Source organism: Eretmochelys imbricata, chromosome 28, assembly GCF_965152235.1.
Source record: "Eretmochelys imbricata isolate rEreImb1 chromosome 28, rEreImb1.hap1, whole genome shotgun sequence".
Classification (NCBI taxonomy): Eukaryota; Metazoa; Chordata; order Testudines; family Cheloniidae; genus Eretmochelys; species Eretmochelys imbricata.
This window is the reverse complement of record NC_135599.1, coordinates 754,627-778,957: the sequence shown is the minus strand read 5'-3', so window position 1 is coordinate 778,957 and position 24,331 is coordinate 754,627. Positions and strand designations below refer to the sequence as shown.

The following is a 24,331-nucleotide window of genomic DNA, read 5'->3' as shown; positions in this document are numbered from 1 at the left end:
ACCCAGGGACCCCTCGCCCGGCGCCGAGATGCAGCCACCTCTGGGGCGGGGCAGCCAGTGACCCAGGGACCCCTCGCCTGGCGCCGAGATGCGGCCACCTCTGGGGTGGGGTGGCTGGTGACACAGGGACCCCTCGCCCAGCGCCGAGATGCGGCCACCTGTGGGGTGGGGCGGCTGGCTCTTTCCCCCGGCGACATTACCTCCTTGTAGAGGGAGTAGAGGAAGACGATGGTCTGGATGGTCTTGCCCAGGCCCATCTCGTCGGCCAGGATGGTGTCGGTGCCCTGGGCCCAGGAGAAGCGCAGCCAGTTGAGTCCCTCCAGCTGGTACATGTGCAGGGTCCCGCCCGTGGAGGTGATGAACCGCGGCTGGGTCTCGTACTTCACCGTGGGCTGAAGGGCGAGAGAGGGAGCCGGTGTTTGGGGGGGGGATGTCTCGCTACCGACCTCCCGCGGCTGGCTCCGGGAACAGCAAGGGACCGTCCTGAGCAGAGCTGGGAGCCTGCTGCATTCAGAGTGAGCCACGGGACTCAGGAGTCCTGGCTCCCAGCCCCCCTGCTCTAACCCACCAACCCCCACTCCCCTCCCAGAGCTGGGGAGAGAACCCAGGAGTCCTGGCTCCCAGCCCCCCGTTCTAAGCACTAGCCCCCCATTCTCCTCCCAGAGCCGGGGAGAGAACCCAGGAGTCCTGGCTCCCAGCCCTCCTGCTCTAAGCACTAGCCCCCCATTCTCCTCCCAGAGCTGGGGAGAGAACCCAGGAGTCCTGGCTCCCAGCCCCCCTACTCTAAGCACTGGCTCCCACTCTCCTCCCAGAGCAGGGAAGAGAACCCAGGAGTCCTGGCTCTCAGCCCCCCATCTGCTCTAACCCACCAGTCCCTGCTCCCCTCCCAGAGCCGGGGAGAGAACCCAGGAGTCCTGGCTCCCAGCCCCCGACCCTGCATATATCCCACAGGGGTTGCTGCTCAGTTGCACACACAAAACCACAAAAAAATCACAACTCCCAAATCACACAACCTGCCCCATCCGCAGACCAAACTCACGCCAGCTCCCCAACACTGAGCATGCAACCGACACACACACCTGCCAAGCCGAGATCCCACAACGACCCAGGCCCCAAGTCACAGGCAACACCCACAAAAATCACAACCCCGCCCCTCCACACGCAAACATCCCCAATCGCACACAACTGCTCCCCTGATCTGGTGTCCCCAACACACAGCCACACCAATCTAACACACTCACACAAGTATCACGCAGGCTTGTGCGTGGGCACACGTAGCCACAGACAACCATCACACACAGTCAGAACCCCGCACGCTACAACCGGCCACGTGCCATCGTGCCGCAAACCCCGAGATCGGACACACACAAGCAGGAAGGCGCACACAACCACAACAGATCCACACAACCACAACCCCCGGCGGCAGCCACCCTCACTGAAACACACGCAGACAGGGCCAGTCACATACGTACAGGTGGGCACGGACAGAAATCCACCCCGGCAGAACCCCACTAATGACAACCCCACACCCTGCCAACCAGTCACACACAGTCACAACCCCACGCCGCAACTGCTCACATCCGACTGGCGTCTACAGGCAGACACGCACAAAGACACCAAAATCCACCCCACCACACCCACAGCAAACCAGGCTCAAGTGACCACGGCCGCAAACGCGGGAACAAACAGACGTGCGACAGGGCGGGCCCACCCCATGGATCACGCACTCACAACGCTCCAAAGCACCCACCCACACACAGCAAACCAGCCAGCCACAATCACAACCCCACGCCGCCACCACATGAATTAGTGCACGCACAGGCGGGTGGACACAGAAATCACAAATCACAACCCCCAGCCCCAGCGATTCAGAGCTCTCTCATATACACACACACAAAGTCAGTGACCCACCTTCCCACACACAAATCTACACACACAAACACACACGGAGTCAGTTACCCACCGTCCCCCACACACACACTCCTATCACCGAGCCCCATCCAGTTCTCCACCGGCAGGAGCGCCGGGAGGCCGAGTGGCTCTCCATCTCAGCCCTTTCCCCCGGGGGGGAAGCCGAGGGGGCCACGCCCCGGGGCTCCCCGGCCAGCCCCCCATGACGCTGCTTTGCCGGATCCCTGCCACCCCAGCTCCCGGGCGCCTCCGGCATCCGGCTCCCCCTCCCTGAAACCGCTGCCCTGGGGCGCGGCGTGGGGGGGACACACACACTCACGTCGTTGGTGGGGGAGTTCGGGGGGCCCTCGGCCGGCATCTCTTTCTTCTTCTTCTTGTACTTCCGGGGCTGGGCCGGGTCCTCGCCCATGATCAGCTCCCTGGGCGGGTGAGAGCAGGATTAGGAACTGACCCGGCGGTGCAGGGGGCGAGGTAACCGGCGGCGAACGGGACAGACCGCGGGGGGGGCCCCGGCAGCCCCCGCCGCAGCAGGGAATGGACGAGGCGAGCCGCCCCAGGCTGGGAAACGCCCCCCAGTCCCCTCGCCCCGTAAACGGATCAAGCGCAGTCCCGAAGCCGGGTTCGGTTTTTTTGTTCCCGAGCTTCGAGCCGCCGAAAATCCTTCGCCTTGTTTCAAGCCGAAACCCGGGGCCGGCCGGTTTCCAGCCACCCCCTTCTTGGGGCCTCGGGGCCCAGGATTTCCTCCCCGCGCCCCCCTCCGGCGCCGCCCCCGCGGGTACCTGTGCCTCCAGTAGGCATGCTTGTGGAAGTCGAAGTCGGGGATGGCCATCTCGTCCTCCTCCCACGTGGACTGGTCGTAGGGCAGGTCACGCCACTTCACCAGGTAGTGGTAGTTCCCCTTCTTGTCGATGCTGCCCGGGGAGGGAGCCGGTGAGGGGCACCCAAAAGTGGAGACCCCCAGGGCAGCACAGGGGGGGCAGAGAGGGACAGCCCCGGGGCAGTGCGAGGGGGCGGACAGGGACAGTCCCGGGGCAGTGCGAGGGGGCAGACGGGGACACCCCCGGGGCAGCACGGGGGGGGCGGACGGGGACACCCCCGGGGCAGCACGGGGGGGGCGGACGGGGACACCCCCGGGGCAGCACGGGGGGGGCGGGCGTGGGCACCCCCAGGGCCCTGGGGCAGCACAGGGGGCAGAGGGGACACCCCCAGGGCCCCGGGACAGTGCGGGAGGGTGGGGGGGACACCCCCAGGGCCCTGGGGCAGAGTGGGGGGGCGGGGGGACACCCTCAGGGCCCCGGGGCAGTGCGGGGGACAGACATGGGCACACCCAGGGCCCTGGGGCAGAGCGGGGGAGCGGACGGGGACACCCCCAGGGCCCCGGGACAGTGCGGGGGGGTGGACGGGGACACCCCCAGGGCCCCGGGGCAGAGTGGGGGGGGACACCCCCAGGGCAGCGCGGGGGGGCGGGCATGGGCACCCCCAGGGGCCTGAGGCAGCACAGGGGGCAGAGGGGGCACCCCCAGGGCCCCGGGGCAGCGCGGGGGGCACCCCCAGGGCCTCGCCCCGGCCCACCTGTGGTTGATGATGCGGTGGATGGCCATCCACTCGGGCTTGATGCCGTAGCGGTAGAAGCGCTCCTCCATCTGGGCGTAGAGTGGGTCTTTGCTCTTCCGCTTCTCGCTCTTGCCGTCGTCCTCGCCGGAGCCGTAGTCCAGCGGGGGCGGCTCGTCCATGTCATTCTTCCGCTGGTAGTTGCGATACATCACCAGGTGGAAGATCTCCAGCTGGGCGCCCGGCGGGCCGGGGAGGGAAGAGGAAAGGGGGGGTGAGGCGCTCGGGTATGCCAGGCTCTGCGCAGACCCCCAGGCACCCCCCCAGCCCACACACGCCCCCCCCCCCGCCCGCCCCGGAGACCTACCTGCAGTTCCTTGGCCCAGGAGCAGTGCCAGTAGGACTGGCCGACCCACTTGACGAAGAACTCCCGCTCCGAGCGCCCCTGCAGCGGCTTGGGCGAGGGCTCGTCCGGGTCGGCGTCGGGCGGCCGGGGCACCAGCACGGGCGGGGGCGGCTCCCCCCAGCGCCAGTGCAGGATCTTCTGCACCCGGCCCTTCAGCACGGGGCACTGCGGAGGGGACGGAGGGGGAGTCAGGCCCGCCGCGCTCCCCCACCCGGGCACCGGGTCCCGCTCGGATTCAGCGCCGGCTCCCCCCGGTCCCCGCAGGGTCTGCTGCCCCCTTGCGCTCTGGGCAGGACTCCACTTCCTGTCCTAAAAGGGCCCTGTTAGGTTTGGTCATCCTCTCTCAGAACAGCTGATACGCCCCGCTCCAGAGGTGGCCGCATCTCAGCGCTGAGCAAGGGGTCCCTGGGTAACCAGCCGCCCCGCCCCAGAGGTGGCCGCATCTCAGAGCTGAGCAAGGGGTCCCTGGGTAACCAGCCGCCCCGCTCCAGAGGTGGCCTCATCTCAGCGCTGAGCAAGGGGTCCCTGGGTAACCAGCCGCCCCGCCCCAGAGGTGGCCGCATCTCAGCGCTGAGCAAGGGGTCCCTGGGTAACCAGCTGCCCCGCTCCAGAGGTGGCTGCATCTCAACGCTGAGCAAGGGGTCCCTGGGTAACCAGCCATCCCACCCCAGAGGTGGCCGCATCTCAGCACCGGGCAAGGGGTCCCTGGGTAACCAGCTGCCCCGCTCCAGAGGTGGCTGCATCTCAACGCTGAGCAAGGGGTCCCTGGGTAACCAGCCATCCCACCCCAGAGGTGGCCGCATCTCAGCACCGGGCAAGGGGTCCCTGGGTAATCAGCCACCCCGCCCCAGAGGTGGCTGCATCTCAACGCTGAGCAAGGGGTCCCTGGGTAACCAGCCATCCCACCCCAGAGGTAGCCGCATCTCAGCGGCGGGCGAGGGGTCCCTGGATAACCAGCCACCCCACCCCAGAGGTGGCCGCATCTCAACACTGAGCAAGGGATCCCTGGATAACCACCCGCCCCGCCCCAGAGGCGGCCGCATCTCTGCTCAATTTTTGCAGCTCTCCCCACGCCCATGAACTCCACGTCTCTCTGGGATCCCACGGGATGCTGCACAATGCAGAGATCTCCACGCCGAGAGGCGGAGCTGAGCCCGGGGCACCAGACCGTGCAGGAGGGGGCCTGGCTCTTGTCCGCCTGGGCGCCCTACCGTGCAGCGGGGGCAGAGCCATTCGCCGTTGGGGATCTCGGGCAGCGGCGGGTTGAGGCAGTGGATGTGGTAGGAGGAGATACAGGCATCACAGCACAGCAGCTCCCCGCCGTCCTTGCAGACCCGGCAGTACTCCATGTGGTCGTCCTCCTCCTCCTTCTCGCCTTCCTCCTCCAGCTCCTCCTCGTACTCCTCGTCTTCCTCCTTGGCTTCCCACTGCACCCCCTCCTTCTCCTGCAGGGGGAGCGAGGCAGCCGGTCAGACAGGGGCGGGTGCCCAGCAGCAGGTATGCCCAGAGACCGGACGCTCGGTGCGGGACAGGCCCCCAGCGGGACGCACGCGCCCAGAGACCGGACGCCCGGCGCGGGACAGGACCCAGCGGGACGCACGCGCCCAGAGACCGGACGCCAGGCGCGGGACAGGCCCCCAGCGGGACGCACGCGCCCAGAGACCGGACGCCAGGCGCGGGACAGGCCCCCAGCGGGACGCACGCGCCCAGAGACCCGACGCCAGGCGCGGGACAGGCCCCCAGCGGGACGCACGCGCCCAGAGACCCGACGCCAGGCGCGGGACAGGACCCAGCGGGACGCACGCGCCCAGAGACCCGACGCCAGGCGCGGGACAGGCCCCCAGCGGGACGCACGCGCCCAGAGACCGGACACCCGGCGCGGGACAGGCCCCCAGCGGGACGCACGCGCCCAGAGACCGGACGCCAGGCGCGGGACAGGCCCCCAGCGGGACGCACGCGCCCAGAGACCGGACGCTCGGCGCGGGACAGGCCCCCAGCGGGACACACGCACCCAGAGACCCGACGCCAGGCGCGGGACAGGCCCCCAGCGGGACACACGCACCCAGAGACCCGACGCCAGGCGCGGGACAGGCCCCCAGCGGGACGCACGCGCCCACAGACCCGACGCCCGGGGCGGGACAGGCCCCCAGCGGGACGCACGCGCCCACAGACCCGACGCCCGGCGCGGGACAGGCCCCCAGCGGGACGCACGCGCCCAGAGACCCGACGCCAGGCGCGGGACAGGCCCCCAGCGGGACGCACGCGCCCAGAGACCCGACGCCAGGCGCGGGACAGGCCCCCAGCGGGACGCACGCGCCCAGAGACCGGACACCCGGCGCGGGACAGGCCCCCAGCGGGACGCACGCGCCCAGAGACCCGACGCCAGGCGCGGGACAGGCCCCCAGCGGGACGCACGCGCCCAGAGACCCGACGCCAGGCGCGGGACAGGCCCCCAGCGGGACGCACGCGCCCACAGACCCGACGCCAGGCGCGGGACAGGCCCCCAGCGGGACGCACGCGCCCAGAGACCGGACGCCCAGCGCGGAACAGGCCCCCAGCGGGACGCACGCGCCCACAGACCCGACGCCAGGCGCGGGACAGGCCCCCAGCGGGACGCACGCGCCCAGAGACCGGACGCCAGGCGTGGGACAGGCCCCCAGCGGGACGCACGCGCCCAGAGACCCGACGCCAGGCGCGGGACAGGCCCCCAGCGGGACGCACGCGCCCAGAGACCGGACGCCCGGTGCGGGACAGGCCCCCAGCGGGACGCACGCGCCCAGAGACCGGACGCTCGGCGCGGGACAGGCCCCCAGCGGGACGCACGCGCCCAGAGACCGGACGCTCGGCGCGGGACAGGCCCCCAGCGGGACGCACGCGCCCAGAGACCCGACGCCAGGTGCGGGACAGGCCCCCAGCGGGACGCACGCGCCCAGAGACCGGACGCCCGGCGCGGGACAGGACCCAGCGGGACGCATGCGCCCAGAGACCCGACGCCAGGCGCGGGACAGGCCCCAGCGGGACGCACGCGCCCAGAGACCGGACGCCAGGCGCGGGACAGGCCCCCAGCGGGACGCACGCGCCCAGAGACCCGACGCCAGGCGCGGGACAGGCCCCCAGCGGGACGCACGCGCCCAGAGACCCGACGCCAGGCGCGGGACAGGACCCAGCGGGACGCACGCGCCCAGAGACCCGACGCCAGGCGCGGGACAGGACCCAGCGGGACGCACGCGCCCAGAGACCCGACGCCAGGCGCGGGACAGGCCCCCAGCGGGACGCACGCGCCCAGAGACCCGACGCCAGGCGCGGGACAGGACCCAGCGGGACGCACGCGCCCAGAGACCCGACGCCAGGCGCGGGACAGGCCCCCAGCGGGACGCACGCGCCCAGAGACCGGACGCCCGGCGCGGGACAGGCCCCCAGCGGGACGCACGCGCCCAGAGACCGGACGCTCGGCGCGGGACAGGCCCCCAGCGGGACGCACGCGCCCAGAGACCGGACGCCAGGCGCGGGACAGGCCCCCAGCGGGACACACGCGCCCAGAGACCCGACGCCAGGCGCGGGACAGGCCCCCAGCGGGACGCACGCGCCCAGAGACCGGACGCTCGGCGCGGGACAGGCCCCCAGCGGGACGCACGCGCCCAGAGACCCGACGCCAGGTGCGGGACAGGCCCCCAGCGGGACGCACGCGCCCAGAGACCGGACGCCCGGCGCGGGACAGGACCCAGCGGGACGCATGCGTCCAGAGACCCGACGCCAGGCGCGGGACAGGACCCAGCGGGACGCATGCGTCCAGAGACCCGACGCCAGGCGCGGGACAGGCCCCAGCGGGACGCACGCGCCCAGAGACCGGACGCCAGGCGCGGGACAGGCCCCCAGCGGGACGCACGCGCCCAGAGACCCGACGCCAGGCGCGGGACAGGCCCCCAGCGGGACGCACGCGCCCAGAGACCCGACGCCAGGCGCGGGACAGGACCCAGCGGGACGCACGCGCCCAGAGACCCGACGCCAGGCGCGGGACAGGACCCAGCGGGACGCACGCGCCCAGAGACCCGACGCCAGGCGCGGGACAGGCCCCCAGCGGGACCCACGCGCCCAGAGACCCGACGCCAGGCGCGGGACAGGACCCAGCGGGACGCACGCGCCCAGAGACCCGACGCCAGGCGCGGGACAGGCCCCCAGCGGGACGCACGCGCCCAGAGACCGGACGCCCGGCGCGGGACAGGCCCCCAGCGGGACGCACGCGCCCAGAGACCGGACGCTCGGCGCGGGACAGGCCCCCAGCGGGACGCACGCGCCCAGAGACCGGACGCCAGGCGCGGGACAGGCCCCCAGCGGGACACACGCGCCCAGAGACCCGACGCCAGGCGCGGGACAGGCCCCCAGCGGGACACACGCACCCAGAGACCCGACGCCAGGCGCGGGACAGGCCCCCAGCGGGACGCACGCGCCCAGAGACCCGACGCCCGGGGCGGGACAGGCCCCCAGCGGGACGCACGCGCCCACAGACCCGACGCCCGGCGCGGGACAGGCCCCCAGCGGGACGCACGCGCCCAGAGACCCGACGCCAGGCGCGGGACAGGCCCCCAGCGGGACGCACGCGCCCAGAGACCCGACGCCAGGCGCGGGACAGGCCCCCAGCGGGACGCACGCGCCCAGAGACCCGACGCCAGGCGCGGGACAGGCCCCCAGCGGGACGCACGCGCCCAGAGACCGGACGCCCGGCACGGGACAGGACCCAGCGGGACGTACGCGCCCAGAGACCCGACGCCAGGCGCGGGACAGGCCCCCAGCGGGACGCACGCGCCCACAGACCCGACGCCAGGCGCGGGACAGGCCCCCAGCGGGACGCACGCGCCCAGAGACCGGACGCCAGGCGTGGGACAGGCCCCCAGCGGGACGCACGCGCCCAGAGACCCGACGCCAGGCGCGGGACAGGCCCCCAGCGGGACGCACGCGCCCCGAGACCCGACGCCAGGCGCGGGACAGGCCCCCAGCAGGACGCACACGCCCAGAGACCCGACGCCAGGCGCGGGACAGGCCCCAGCGGGACGCACGCGCCCAGAGACCCAACGCCAGGCGCGGGACAGGCCCCCAGCGGGACGCACGCGCCCAGAGACCGGACGCCCGGCGCGGAACAGGCCCCCAGCAGGACGTACGCGCCCAGAGACCCGACGCCAGGCGCGGGACAGGCCCCCAGCGGGACACACGCACCCAGAGACCCGACGCCAGGCGCGGGACAGGCCCCCAGCGGGACGCACGCGCCCACAGACCCGACGCCAGGTGCGGGACAGGCCCCCAGCGGGACGCACGCGCCCAGAGACCGGACGCCCGGCGCGGGACAGGCCCCAGCGGGACGCACGCGCCCAGAGACCCAACGCCAGGCGCGGGACAGGCCCCCAGCGGGACGCACGCGCCCAGAGACCGGACGCCCGGCGCGGAACAGGCCCCCAGCAGGACGTACGCGCCCAGAGACCCGACGCCAGGCGCGGGACAGGCCCCCAGCGGGACACACGCACCCAGAGACCCGACGCCAGGCGCGGGACAGGCCCCCAGCGGGACGCACGCGCCCACAGACCCGACGCCAGGTGCGGGACAGGCCCCCAGCGGGACGCACGCGCCCACAGACCGGACGCCAGGCGCGGGACAGGCCCCCAGCGGGACGCACGCGCCCAGAGACCCGACGCCAGGCGCGGGACAGGCCCCCAGCGGGACGCACGCGCCCAGAGACCCGACGCCAGGCGCGGGACAGGCCCCCAGCGGGACGCACGCGCCCAGAGACCCGACGCCAGGCGCGGGACAGGCCCCCAGCGGGACGCACGCGCCCAGAGACCCGACGCCAGGCGCGGGATAGGCCCCCAGTGGGACGCACGCGCCCAGAGACCGGACGCCCGGCACGGGACAGGCCCCCGGCGGGACGCACGCGCCCAGGCAGGGACCCGACGCCAGGCGCGGGACAGGCCCCCAGCGGGACGCACGCGCCCAGAGACCCGACGCCAGGTGCGGGACAGGCCCCCAGCGGGACACACGTGCCCAGAGACCGGACGCCAGGCGCGGGACAGGCCCCCAGCGGGACGCACGCGCCCCGAGACCCGATGCCAGGCGCGGGACAGGCCCCCAGCGGGACGCACACGCCCACAGACCGGACGCCAGGCGCGGGACAGGCCCCCAGCGGGACGCACGCGCCCAGAGACCCAACGCCAGGCGCGGGACAGGCCCCCAGCGGGACGCACGCGCCCAGAGACCGGACGCCCAGCGCGGAACAGGCCCCCAGCAGGACGCACACGCCCAGAGACCCGACGCCAGGCGCGGGACAGGCCCCAGCGGGACGCACGCGCCCAGAGACCCAACGCCAGGCGCGGGACAGGCCCCCAGCGGGACGCACGCGCCCACAGACCCGACGCCAGGCGCGGGACAGGCCCCCAGCGGGACGCACACGCCCACAGACCGGACGCCAGGCGCGGGACAGGCCCCCAGCGGGACGCACGCGCCCAGAGACCGGACGCCCGGTGCGGAACAGGCCCCCAGCAGGACGTACGCGCCCAGAGACCCGACGCCAGGCGCGGGACAGGCCCCCAGCGGGACGCACGCGCCCAGAGACCCGACGCCAGGCGCGGGACAGGCCCCCAGTGGGACGCACGCGCCCAGAGACCGGACGCCCGGCACGGGACAGGCCCCCGGCGGGACGCACGCGCCCAGGCAGGGACCCGACGCCAGACGTGGGATAGGCTCCCAGCAGGACGTACACGCCCAGGCAGGGACCCGACGCCAGGCACGGGATAGGCCCCCAGCAGGAAGCATACGGCCTGCACAGATCAATACCCGCTTTCAGAGGAAGCTTGACTCTCTTCTCTACAAATTCTAGCATCCTGCCCAGGGAAACCGAGTCAGGCCAGCCAGCTTTTCAGCAGCCTCTACCCCTCTGGGTCACCCCGATCACAAGTGACACGCCTCACAGGGCACCGATTTCTCAGGACGGACACCTGTAAGTAGCACCCAAAACGCACCAGTCCCTTCTGGGAAAGGCGGCGGGGGTCTCTACAGGGCACAGGGATGGTACCTACGCGGGCAGGGGGTCAGGGAGCAAGGGGCGCGGCCAGGAAGGAACAGAGGGCGGCTTACACAGTGGGGACAGCTCCATTTGCCCTCGGGCGCCTTGTCGAGTTCGGGGTCCAGACACACCAGGTGGTAGGCCCGGGGGCAGGTGTCACAGAGGATGATCTCGCCGCCCTGTTGGCACACTTCACAGTAGTCCTGGTGGTCCGTCTCGTAGCCGTCCACCTCCTCCTCGCCAGCCACTGGGAAGGGACGCAAAAGCAGACACTGCAGAAAGCGGCGTCCAGACCCCACAGGCTGCTGCACCTCCCGCCCCACACGGGACGCACCGTTCCCGCAGGCCAGGAAACGGATTTCCGGTCCCGCAAAGACTTCAGCAAGGTCGGGATCCCCACCCCAGCCGGCCCGGCTTGAGCCAGGGCAAACTGCTCAAAAGTTCACCAATAGCTGCGGCCTGACAAAACTTTCTCTTTTCCCCACGTTGGGCCAATCGAATTTCTAAACCTTCTGGCGAATTTCTAAATCTTTGGTTTCAACTTGGACCATTTCCCAACTTTTCTTTAAGTCTAATTAGCTCATATTTCACAACCATTTGCAATTCTGACCGGTTTTCCAGCAGAAAATGCGCATGCTTTCGACCTTTTTCAGTCCGATGGGCTTGAAATGGGCCTGATTTCCACCTTTCGGGATCTAATTGGCTTACATTTCAAAACTAGTCACGATTTTGACTAGTTTCAAGGTTGAAAATATTCCCAACTTCAACCTTTCCCCAGTCTAATTCATTAAAATTTCTAAACAAAACGGCATTTCGAAGCAGAAAACAGGAACGTTTTGTTTCCACAATTTCAAGCTTTCTCCTGTCCCAAGAACATTTTTGAGAGTTCAAGTTTTAAAAGTTGTTTCAGACCAGAACTTTTCATTTTGAGAGTTTCAAACCCCTCTGCCTCGGGATCTGGTTCGAGTCAGGAAATTCCCCAAGCCCAACCTGTTCTGAATGCTTTCGGATTTCACAAGTTGGCACTTTCCGACGATGAAGAAACAATTCATCAAAAGATTCCCGTTCAACTTTATTGTCTGTACTAGGAGCAGAGGAAGTCTGGCTTGACGGAGGACATGGACACTGCCCAGCTGCGTTAAGTCACTTCCTCCGTCTGTGCCTCGGTTTCCCCACTTAGCCTCTATCTATTCAGGGCTTCTCTACATGCTACTTAACTAAAAAAAAAAATTATTGGTAAAAAAACCCCAATTTCAAGTGTGACATTTACGAAAACAAGCTAGAAACCCACTGAACCAGGACACAGGAGAACTGGGTTCTGTTCCCAGCTTGGCACTGGGCAATCTGCCTCCCTGTGCCTCAGTTTCCCTATCTCTCAATGGCCATAATGATACTGATCTCCTGTGGAAAGCACTCTGAGATCTGCTGCTGGAAAGCGCTAGATAAGAGCTAAAGTCTGTTATTATAGGAACTAGACACACTCTGGTTCAACCACTTGAATTCCTTCAGGGAAGCATCGCCCAGGAGGTCAGACGAGAGACCACGATCCCCCCTCCTAGCCTTGGAACAGCTCGTCAGGGCGGGGGACAGCCTCTCACCATGCGTCTGCGCAGCGCCCAGCACCACGGGGCCCCGATCCTGGATTGGGATTGTGGAAATCGCTGTAACACAATAACAAGTCAGAGTCTGCAGCACTGTCGGACCCACAGGCTGGCTCGGGGGGCAGTGAATGGGGCACGGGGCCTTTCCGTTTTAAGGGGTGCCAGAAGATGCTACCTGACCCCCTCAGACAGCTCATGCCCTGAAGCATGGAAGTGGATGACTGACAGCCCAGCTTGCCTATCTTGGGGTCCTGGACTCATGCACGTCAAGTATTTGACTACCATGCATGCTACACTGAGTAACAGTCGTAAGCTACTGGGGCCTTTTTGCACAAGCCGGGGCGAGCTACATCTTAGGGACTGCTGCCCCGGGTCAGACCATCTACCCCGGTATCCCGGCTTGCCCCCTGGCATGCAGGCTCTGACCCATGGGCCCAACTAGCCCGGTATCCCAGCTCGTCCCCTGGCATGCAGGCTCTGACCCATGGGCCCATCTAGCCAGGAATCCCGGCTCGTCCCCTGCCGTGCAGACTCTGACCGATGGGCCCATCTAGCCCGGTATCCCGGCTCGTCCCCTGGCATGCAGGCTCTGACCCATGGGCCCATCTAGCCAGGAATCCCGGCTCGTCCCCTGCCGTGCAGACTCTGACCGATGGGCCCATCTAGCCCGGTATCCCGGCTCGTCCCCTGGCATGCAGGCTCTGACCCATGGGCCCATCTACCCTGGTAACCTGGCTCGGCCCCTGGCGTGCAGGCTCTGACCGATGGACCTGGTATCCCGGCTCGTCCCCTGGAGTGCAGGCTCTGACCCATGGTCCCATCTAGCCCGGTCTGGTACAGTACAAGCCCCTCTGCTGCAAGCCAGCAACAACCAGAGCATCTCTCAATTAATTTCAGCCCACAGGCTGTCATTTCAACGGACAGCACTGCTCCACCCCGGGTGTAAAAGCTCCTCCTACTCCTAGAAGTCCTGCCCCCCTGTGAAAGCTCCTCCCCCTTCTAGAAGCCCCGCCTTAGTGTGAAAGTTCCTTCCATCCCGAGAAGCCCCCACCCCGGTGTGAAAGCTCCTCCCACCCCTGGAAGCCCTGCCCCTGGCATGAAAGCTCCTCCCACCCAGAGAAGCTCCGCCCCTGGCATGAAAGCTCCTCCCACCCTGCTGCCACGGCCACGCTCACCCTTCTTCCTTTTCCTGCCAGGCCGGCCCCGCTTCAGTTTCTTGACCCGCCCCGAGCTGTCGGACCGCACCGAGGAGCTGTGGACACTGGAGTTGTCGACATCAGACTCTTCCTCCATCTCGCCCACCTCGTCGCTCTGAAACACATGCTGTACATAACCATAGTGGCCCTCGTTAGCCGGGGCTCGTCCAGACGCGCAAAGTGGGGGATGGGGGGGGAACAGGGACGGAGGGCGGGTCATGCGGCGTCACTGATTCATTGCTGCGGGTGCCCTCCCCCCAGATCTGGCACGGGGGGCAGGGGGACATCAGTGGGACCGAAAATACAGACGTTCATGCCCATGGCTGGGCCACGGATTAGCAGGTCCCCCACGGTCGCACATGAGCCCCCAGACTAGGGAGACCCCTGCCCTGGCGCCCCGAGGCATCTTTGCCTGCAGGGCAATTGGGGAGGGAAGGCGCTGGAGGGCTCTCCGCTCGCCAGCAGTTTGGCAGGCAGCCTTGCTGGAAAGCAGCCAGGCTCCAGCCCCGGTTAAAGCCAAGTGTGGCTTCCACCACCTCCTCCCGTCTGGCCACCTACAGCCCAGGTCAGAGGGTCTGCTGCGGGAGCCAGGGCAGGGCTAAGGCCGAGAGCCCGGGTGAGCTATGCAAGACAGACGCACTCCAAGGGTAAGTCCGCAGTGCAAAAAAAAAAAAGTGGGAATGCTCTGAATGTTGTGTCTGAATGCTGTGTGCGTGTGCCTCAGTTTCCCCCACGTGTTATTGAAAGCCGGGAGGGTGGGTCGTGACAGCACGCCCGGAGGGGAGACGGTGCCCCAGAGTCCTGCCTCGCTCGGTGATGCCAGGGTACGGCCACACTCCACGGAAAAACCCGCCACCCCCAGTTTCAGAGCTCAGGTCAAGTGACTCAGGCTGCGGGGCTCAAGACCCTCTCCCCGTGTGGCGCGATTCTAAGCCCCACCGGTCATCCAGCACTTCCAATCCCGTGAGCTTGGTTTTCTGAAGTCGGGGGACCGTGCAGAATAACCATGAAGCCAGGGAGGTAAATTCCCAGCCATGTGGGAGCAAACCAAGCAGCCAAAGCAGAGACCTGGAAGGGTGCGTCTACACGTCACACGACGCCTGGGCTGGGACTCAGGTTCGAGCCACGGCCCCTGCGTTCCGTCCGGACGCGGGTCTCCGCGAGCTCTCAGGACTTGGGACATAGGACGCTGCTGGGGTGTGGGTCGGGTGCCCCAAGTCCTAGCCCCGTTATTTTGAAGCGTGTATGCGAGCCGGAGAGACCCAGGTCCAGCCATTTTAAGCTCTGGTTCACAATGCGGTGTAGACGGAACCCCAGCAGAACTTTCTATGCTTTGGACGATGTCCTCCCAGCGCTGCTCGGATGTTTGCTCCAACCCTGCCCTGTCCCCTTCCACAGGCGCCGACTCCGTCGGTGCTCCAGGGAAAAATTAGTGGGTGCTCAGCACCCACCAGCAGCCAAGCTCCTCTCAGCCCCCGCCCAACCTCCTCCTCCTCCTCCCCACATGAGCGCGCCGCATCCCCGCTCTTCCCCCCACCTCCCAGCACTTCCCCCCCGGCCGCCACCAAACAGCTGTTTGGCGGCGTTAGCACACTCCAGGAGCGGGGGAGGGAGCGGGAACGTGGCGCGCTCAGGGGAGGAGGCGGGGAAGAAGCGGGGCCGGAGCAGGGATTTGGGGAAGGAGTTGGAATAGGGGCAGGGAGGGGGAAGAACTGGGGCGGGGACTTTGGGGAAAGGGTTGGTATGGGGGTGGGGCCTCATGGAAGGGGTAGGAAGGGGCGGGGCCGGGGGCATGGGGGGTCGAGTATCCATGGGAAAGAGGGGAAGTCGGCGCCGATGTCCCCTTCCCTCTCCAAAGCTGGCCCCCCTCCTATCAAAACCCGCCCCCTCAATCCATCCCAGGCTGAAAGCCTCAGATAACACCCGTGGCTGGTCCCTGCTTCGCCTGCTGGCATTTGGGATCATTCTCAGCTTCCTGACCGGGCCCCAGCAGCAAGTCACCAGTCCTCTCCGGCGGGGCCCCAGCATAGCAACGGGAATTATTCGGGAAGGGGGAAAAAAAACCCACCCGCTTTTGTGAGAGTTGGGGACCCGGCGTGACCTCCCTCCTGAGCTCCCAGTACCACCCCCGGCTCTCCCCGCACCCCAGCGAGTGTGGCCGGGAAGGAGCGTGGCTTACCGAGCTGCTCTTTTTCCGCTTTCCACCGATCATGCCCAGCTTGATCTTCAGGGGAGCCATCCTCTTCCCTTTCATCTTCCTCTTCATCTCTGGCACGCGAGGGCTCTTGCTGCGCCTTTTGTGACCCGGCCCTTTTGTCAAAGAAAGCAAGATCGATCAAAAGCTCCAAATCCACCTCAACAACAGGCATGGCCGGCCTCCTGTTCCAGAAGGGGAAACTGAGGCACGGGAAAGGGACTTGCCCTAAGTCACAATGCAAGCAGCTGGGGGTAGAACCCAGGAGTCCGGGCTCCCAGCCCCCACCCTGCTGTAACCCACCAGCCCCCACTCTCCTCCCAGAGCCTTGGAGAGAACCCAGAAGTCCTGGCTCCCTGCCTCCCCTCCTCTAACCCACCAGCCCCCACTCCCCTCCCAGAGCTGGGGAGAGAACCCAGGAGTCCAGGTGGGTGGGGAGGGGAATGAGACACGGGGCCTTTCCTCTCCTGGCCCTGAGGTATCATGGGAATTGTAGTTGCAGATGCTCCATGCAGCTATTGTCCTGTATAGGCCAAGGTTCCTGGTCAGACTACATATCCCATGATGCACCATGGTGTTGGAGAAGAGGTGCATCATGGGCAAACCCAGCCATGAAGCATCCTGGGTATTCTAGTGGTGGGTGCTTCATGAATCCCTTCTCCTCTGTAGTCCGGGGTCCCTGGTGGGACTACATCCCCCATAATGCTCTCCTACGGTCTTCACGATGGAGAAGCAGTGCACTGTGGTAGTCCCTGGCCCTGGTGCATCATGGGAGATGTGGTCCAACCCCCCTCCCTACCCCGACAGGAGACAAGCGGGACGGAAATCCGGGTGACTCACCTTTCCCTTCTTTGGTTTTGGCTTTGCGGATGGGAGCGGGCTGCGGCTCGGTAGCCACGGCCGACACGGCCGCCGACACCTGCTCGGCCACGGCCGCCGCCGCCGCTGCAGCTGCTGCCGCCACGGCCGCAGCCGAGCCCTTGAAGGGGTTGTTGGCGCTGAACTCCCGCCACTTGGCGCCCAGGATGGTCATCATCTTGGACATGGGGATCTTGGGGTTCTTTTTGGCAATGAGAGGCCTGCGTGACATGAGACAAAACCGGGGGGGAAGGGGGGGTGAGATAAGTATGGCGCCGCCTTGGCCTTTGGAAGCAGAGTCCCCCCTTTCACCACCCCCACCCCCCAGATCTGAGCTCCCCCTGCCCGCTGCTGGCTCCCTGCGATGACCAGTAGTATGGGTCACCCCGCTGTTGTGCCAAGAGCTCCCAGGGCTGCTCAACCGCTGCTCTGCCCCAAGCCCCGCCCCGCCTCTTCCCACCACCTTCCGCGCCTTGTTCCTCCCCCCACCTCTTCCTGCGCACACCCCTCCCCCTCTCCCCCACACCTCCTGCACGCCACTGAACAGCTGATCACTGGCGGGTGGGAAGCGCTGGCGGGGGAAGCGGAGGAGCTGCCGGTGGGTGCTGAGCACCCACTGTTTTCTTTCCCGTGGGTGGTCCAGAGCCGCCACGGAGACGGCGCCTATGCCTTCCCAGGCCTCGGAGTTCGCAGCCACAGAGATGCACAGCCTTTGTTCCACGCCTCTCTGAGCAACGGGCTCGGGCTCTCTGCAGACAGCAGCTCATCTCCGGGCAGCTTCCTCACCCCAGCGCTACCCTCTTGGGCAGATGTGGCTGCGTCAGTTACATTAGCGGCAGTTCGCGCCCAACGCGGATTTGGTTTCAGGCTCTCTGCAGACTCAGGCTGCCTCAGATAACCCGCGGAGTAAAGTGCGTGTTTTCTAGACAACCATAAAAGCGCCAGACTTTGGTTTTTCTTTTGAATCTCTTTGCTCCCTGGCCTAGCAAGTTCAGCGTTTCCTGTCACTCGCCAACAGAACAGCCAAAGGTGCTAAGGCTTTACGATAATAAACATATTTCTGTGTACATAAAGTTAAAAAAGCATCCAGAGCCTGCACCGATACTAATCTGCACCAGTTCAGGCTTTGCTCGAGGCAGCGTTCATCGTTACTCCTATTTTAGAGCGTCGGGACATGGGCACAGAGAAAGGTCCCGGGTGTCAGCAGCACCCAGACCTCCAAAGTCCCAGTCGGGGAGACCCGCTGGAGCTTGTAAGCTAGCAAACCGTCGCATCGGCTGTAGAGTCGTATCGCGACAGAACCCAGACGCCCCAAATCGCGGTGGGAACCTGACCAGGCCAGGTCAGGAACGAAGGGCAAGAGACCACAGCGGTGTCAGCCAGTGCATTGGGAAGCAGGATGCCTGGGTTCTAGTCCCAGCTTGGCAACTTCGAGAAAATCCCTGCCCTGCTCTGTGCCTCGGTTTCCCCTCCCACCCCAGTGTTTTGCCTATTTAGGTTGTAAGCACTTTGGGACAGGGACGGTCTCTCTCGCTGTGTGTTTGTGCAGCACCCTGCACCCCAGAGACCCTGATCTCGGTCACTGGAGGCGGGGGGAGTGTCTATTCAGTGCCCGGCACAACATGGAAGGAGGATGTTCTTTGTTCTTTTATGTCAACAACCATCTCTGAGTCTGAATAATTTACCACCCTGCCTCCTAATGCACTCGTTAAGTGGTGTGAAGTACATTAGGCAGAGATAATGGAACCTCAGTCACATGGGAAGCCCGACTAGAGAGAGGGGTCAGCTATCAGATAAAACACTGACATCTCTCAAAACCTACTTGAAAGAGGAGGGGCCCTTAGACGAACACTGGGCAAAAAATTTCCGCCAAAAAACGCCCCCCACGGATTTGGCGTCACCGACGAACATTTTGTGGATTCATGTCGGTTTCGCCAAATTGTTCGCATCACGGGAAAAGAAATGACCCGCCATTCTAGACGTGTCATTTAGAGGGACGGCCCACACCACAGTGTGGTGCTCTGTCTAGGGGACGCAGAGAGAGGTTGAGGAGTTGCTATACCATGGGTCATGGTGTTCGACGCAGAAGTCCCAGGTTCAATCCCTGTTCCCCACACTCAGACATTTAGATGAGATCATCAGACAGGAGAAAGTGCATAAGCACACACAGATGGGATGAAATTTCCCTTCTGGGCAGGTATTTTCTAATAGCAGTTTTATTGCATCTGAACCGTGCAATACTGGCCAGTGTCAAGGCTCATCGGGCTAAACCGAAGGAGCAATTAAATACCCCTCTATGCATCGAGAGTTGAAACAACAGGAAGCTAACGCCCAAAGCAATGCCGATCAAAAGCTAAGGGGGTTTCCATGGGATTGATTTGGTTGCAGTGTGCGTTTGAGAGAGAGAGCGACAGCAAGCCAGAAGAAAGCGAGAGAAAGGCAGTTGTATCCTAGGAGGAGGCCAAGAGACAGAGCTCCTTAGGCCGCAGGGCTGGCTAGAAAGGCGGGCTTAGATGTTCACAGATTCCAAGGCCAGATGGGACCGCTGAGATCATCTGACCTCCCGTATAACACAGGCCATAGGACTTCCCCAAAGTGATTCCTGTTTGAATTGGAATAGATCTCAGGGTGGGAGGGCCGGTGGGGGAAAATCCGGTGGGAGAGCAATACTGCGGTGCATAGACAATCCAGGAAGTTTTTGGAAAGCGTAGGGGACAATTTCCTGGTGCAAGTGCTAGAGGAGCCAACTAGGGGGGGCGCTTTTCTTGACCTGCTGCTCACAAACCAGGTAGAATTAGTGGGGGAAGCAAAAGTGGATGGGAATCTGGGAGGCAGTGACCATGAGTTGGTTGAGTTCAGGATCCTGACGCAGGGAAGAAAGGTAAGCAGCAGGATACGGACCCTGGACTTCAGGAAAGCAGACTTCGACTCCCTCAGGGAACGGATGGCCAGGATCCCCTGGGGGACTAACTTGAAGGGGAAAGGAGTCCAGGAGAGCTGGCTGTATTTCAAGGAATCCCTGTTGAGGTTACAGGGACAAACCATCCCGATGAGTCGAAAGAATAGTAAATATGGCAGGCGACCGGCTTGGCTTAACGGTGAAATCCTAGCGGATCTTAAACATAAAAAAGAAGCTTACAAGAAGTGGAAGGTTGGACATATGACCAGGGAAGAGTATAAAAATATTGCTCGGGCATGTAGGAATGAAATCAGGAGGGCCAAATCGCACCTGGAGCTGCAGCTAGCGAGAGATGTCAAGAGTAACAAGAAGGGTTTCTTCAGGTATGTTGGCAACAAGAAGAAAGCCAAGGAAAGTGTGGGACCCTTACTGAATGAGGGAGGCAACCTAGTGACAGAGGATGTGGAAAAAGCTAATGTACTCAATGCTTTTTTTGCCTCTGTTTTCACTAACAAGGACAGCTCCCAGACTGCTACGCTGGGCATCACAAAATGGGGAAGAGATGGCCAGCCCTCTGTGGAGATAGAGGTGGTTAGGGACTATTTAGAAAAGCTGGACGTGCACAAGTCCATGGGGCCGGACGAGTTGCATCCGAGAGTGCTGAAGGAATTGGCGGCTGTGATTGCAGAGCCATTGGCCATTATCTTTGAAAACTCGTGGCGAACCGGGGAAGTCCCGGATGACTGGAAAAAGGCTAATGTAGTGCCAATCTTTAAAAAAGGGAAGAAGGAGGATCCTGGGAACTACAGGCCAGTCAGCCTCACCTCAGTCCCTGGAAAAATCATGGAGCAGGTCCTCAAAGAATCAATCTTGAAGTACTTGCATGAAAGGAAAGTGATCAGGAACAGCCAGCATGGATTCACCAAGGGAAGGTCATGCCTGACTAATCTAATCGCCTTTTATCATGAGATTACTGGTTCTGTGGATGAAGGGAAAGCAGTGGATGTATTGTTTCTTGACTTTAGCAAAGCTTTTGACACGGTCTCCCACAGTATTCTTGTCAGCAAGTTAAGGAAGTATGGGCTGGATGAATGCACTATAGGGTGGGTAGAAAGCTGGCTAGATTGTCGGGCTCAACGGGTAGTGATCAATGGCTCCATGTCTAGTTGGCAGCCGGTGTCAAGTGGAGTGCCCCAGGGGTCGGTCCTGGGGCCGGTTTTGTTCAATATCTTCATAAATGATCTGGAGGATGGTGTGGATTGCACTCTCAGCAAATTTGCGGACGATACTAAACTGGGAGGAGTGGTAGATACGCTGGAGGGGAGGGATAGGATACAGAAGGACCTAGACAAATTGGAGGATTGGGCCAAAAGAAATCTGATGAGGTTCAATAAGGATAAGTGCAGGGTCCTGCACTTAGGACGGAAGAATCCAATGCACCGCTACAGACTAGGGACCGAATGGCTAGGCAGCAGTTCTGCGGAAAAGGACCTAGGGGTGACAGTGGACGAGAAGCTGGATATGAGTCAGCAGTGTGCCCTTGTTGCCAAGAAGGCCAATGGCATTTTGGGATGTATACGTAGGGGCATAGCGAGCAGATCGAGGGACGTGATCGTCCCCCTCTATTCGACATTGGTGAGGCCTCATCTGGAGTACTGTGTCCAGTTTTGGGCCCCACACTACAAGAAGGATGTGGATAAATTGGAGAGAGTCCAGCGAAGGGCAACAAAAATGATTAGGGGTCTAGAACACATGACTTATGAGGAGAGGCTGAGGGAGCTGGGATTGTTTAGCCTGCAGAAGAGAAGAATGAGGGGGGATTTGATAGCTGCTTTCAACTACCTGAAAGGGGGTTCCAAAGAGGATGGCTCTAGACTGTTCTCAATGGTAGCAGATGACAGAACGAGGAGTAATGGCTTCAAGTTGCAGTGGGGGAGGTTTAGATTGGATATTAGGAAAAACTTTTTCACTAAGAGGGTGGTGAAACACTGGAATGCGTTGCCTAGGGAGGTGGTGGAATCTCCTTCCTTGGAAGTTTTTAAGGTCAGGCTTGACAAAGCCCTGGCTGGGATGATTTAACTGGGAATTGGTCCTGCTTCGAGCAGGGGGTTGGACTAGATGACCTTCAGGGGTCCCTTCCAACCCTGATATTCTATGATTCTATGATTCTATCCCATCTTAATTTAAAATTTAAGACTGTGAGTTGGTGGATATTCATGGTAAACAAACAGCATTTCTGACCTCTATCATCCATTTCTCCTCCGAACGGAAACCACCGTCTGGGTTTTAAGAGGGGCAATGCCCCCTCTCTTTGTGACACATTTTTGCTCTGTAGCACACACATCATCTGTATTCCCCTCCTCATTAGACAAACACCCGTCAGGGATGGTCTACTTTTTTTGTTCAATATCTTCATAAATGATCTGGAGGATGGTGTGGATTGCACCCTCAGCAAGTTTGCAGGTGACACTAAACTGGGAGGAGTGGTAGATATGCTGGAGGGTAGGGATAGGATACAGAGGGCCCTAGACAAATTGGAGGATTGGGCCAAAAGAAATCTGATGAGGTTCAACAAGGACAAGTGCAGAGTCCTGCACTTAGGACGGAAGAATCCCATGCACTGCTACAGACTAGGGACCGAATGGCTCGGCAGCAGTTCTGCAGAAAAGGACCTAGGGGTTACAGTGGACAAGAAGTTGGATATGAGTCAACAGTGTGCCCTTGTTGCCAAGAAGTCCAATGCCATTTTGGGATGTATAAGTAGGGGCATTGCCAGCAGATCGAGGGACGTGATCGTTCCCCTCTATTCGACATTGGTGAGGCCTCATCTGGAGTACTGTGTCCAGTTTTGGGCCCCACACTACAAGAAGAATGTGGAAAAATTGGAAAGAGTCCAGTGGAGGGCAACAAAAATGATTAGGGGACTGGAACACATGACTTATGAGGAGAGGCTGAGGGAACTGGGATTGTTTAGTCTGCAGAAGAGAAGAATGAGGGGGGATTTGATAGCTGCCTTCAACTATCTGAAAGGGGGTTCCAAAGAGGATGGATCTAGACTGTTCTCAGTGGTAGCAGATGACAGAACAAGGAGTAATGGTCTCAAGTTGCAGTGGGGGAGGTTTAGGTTGGATATTAGGAAAAACTTTTTCACGAGGAGGGTGGTGAAGCACTGGAATGCGTTACCTAGGGAGGTGGTAGAATCTCCTTCCCTAGACGTTTTTAAGGTCAGGTTTGACAAAGCCCTGGCTGGGATGATTTAGTCGGGGATCGGTCCTGCTTTGAGCAGGGGGTTGGACTAGATAACTCCTGAGGTCCCTCCCAACCCTGATATTCTATGATTCTATGATTCTACTCCTGCCATGAGTGCAGGGGACCGGACTAGGTGACCTCCCAAGTTCCTTTCTATGCCCTGGTCGCAGTCTTCAGAACCGTAAAACGGTTGTTATAAAGAGGACGGAGACCAATTGTTCTCCATGTCCGTCCATGGCGGGACAAGAAGGGACTGGCCTAACGGGGGCCAGAACTCTTGAGATCCCTTCCAGCCAACTCACGGAAAGAGCCGATTTGCCAAATCAGACACTAGGTGGCGCTCCCAGCCCAGCTAAAGCCTCGGGAAAAAGACCACTGCTTGTCGGATATCCTGGTTCGGGCCCTAAAGACAAACAGTCATAGAATCACAGAATATCAGGGTTGGACGGGACCTCCGTCCCGGCCGCATTTTACATTCTGAGTGGTGGGGGCCCTCTGCAAAGGGGCAGCATGAGTATTATCCCCATTTTACAAACAGGGAAACTGAGGCATGGGGGGCAGAACCGGTTATTGAACCCAGATCTCCTACCTCCCAGCCTATGCTGCCTACCACCCTTGGCTGGGAGTGGGAGGCTGGGGAGTGATCCCCAGCAGTTTTCAGACCCTCAGCCAATCCTCCTCTGAAGCGGATCCAACCAGGTCCCCTCCTCAGCTGAGTTCAAAGAACAGGGCTGGTGAAATGCAACCGCCGGCGGGGGAGCCATTTTGGTGGCATCGCTCCCAAAAGAAACCCCGTCCCAGATGCAGAGATGGTAGATTCACAGGCCCAAAGGGATCCCTGTGACCATCTACTGAGAGGCTATCCCAGGGCTGCTCCCCTGATCTCTGGGCCCGGGCGGGACCAAAGTGACACGGCCAAAAGGAGCCGCTAGACCCCCAGCTCTCTCCAAAGGCCTGCGGGAAGACAAGAAAGCCGGCGAGGAGACCCCCAATGGGAAACCCCGAGAAGCTCCAGCTCCAGTCTGAGTGCATTTGCTATTAGGGGAATCAGATCCAAAGGCTAATTAGGCAACTACCGACGCCTTTAATTCCTCCCGGGAACCTGCTGGCAGCTGGCGCGGCTCCCGTTGCTTCAGGCCTGGAATTCCACTTGAATAGACTTGGCGCTGGCTTGGGTTTCTGGGAGGCCCGGAGGTGTTCGCTCACCGCGGTGACCCAGCGCCGAGCTCTCCGTGGCCAGGGCGGCTGCAGGCCGCGCTCTCCGGTTGCCAGGCGGTAAGGAAGCCTTCTTGGCTGCAGATCCTCCCTGGCAAGACTAGGATCTGACTCCAGCCCCCCAGCCCGCCCTCCCCAGCTGGCTGCCGCAAACTCCCTCGTTCAAGGGCACCAGTGTAAACCCTGCCAGATCTGCTGGCTGC

General features: G+C 63.2%; 1 protein-coding gene across 1 annotated transcript in view; it reads right to left on the bottom strand.

Annotated features, from left to right (window-relative positions):
• Window positions 1-24,331, bottom strand: part of CHD3 (chromodomain helicase DNA binding protein 3) — a 67,546-nt gene that overhangs the window by 24,184 nt on the left and 19,031 nt on the right. Inside the window, 11 exon segments of the mRNA XM_077806628.1 lie at window positions 201-392; window positions 2,231-2,330; window positions 2,691-2,822; window positions 3,484-3,695; window positions 3,830-4,033; window positions 5,080-5,313; window positions 10,988-11,163; window positions 12,398-12,577; window positions 13,693-13,840; window positions 15,893-16,023; window positions 16,748-16,986. Coding sequence (XP_077662754.1) covers window positions 201-392; window positions 2,231-2,330; window positions 2,691-2,822; window positions 3,484-3,695; window positions 3,830-4,033; window positions 5,080-5,313; window positions 10,988-11,163; window positions 12,398-12,577; window positions 13,693-13,840; window positions 15,893-16,023; window positions 16,748-16,986 — 1,948 coding nt within the window.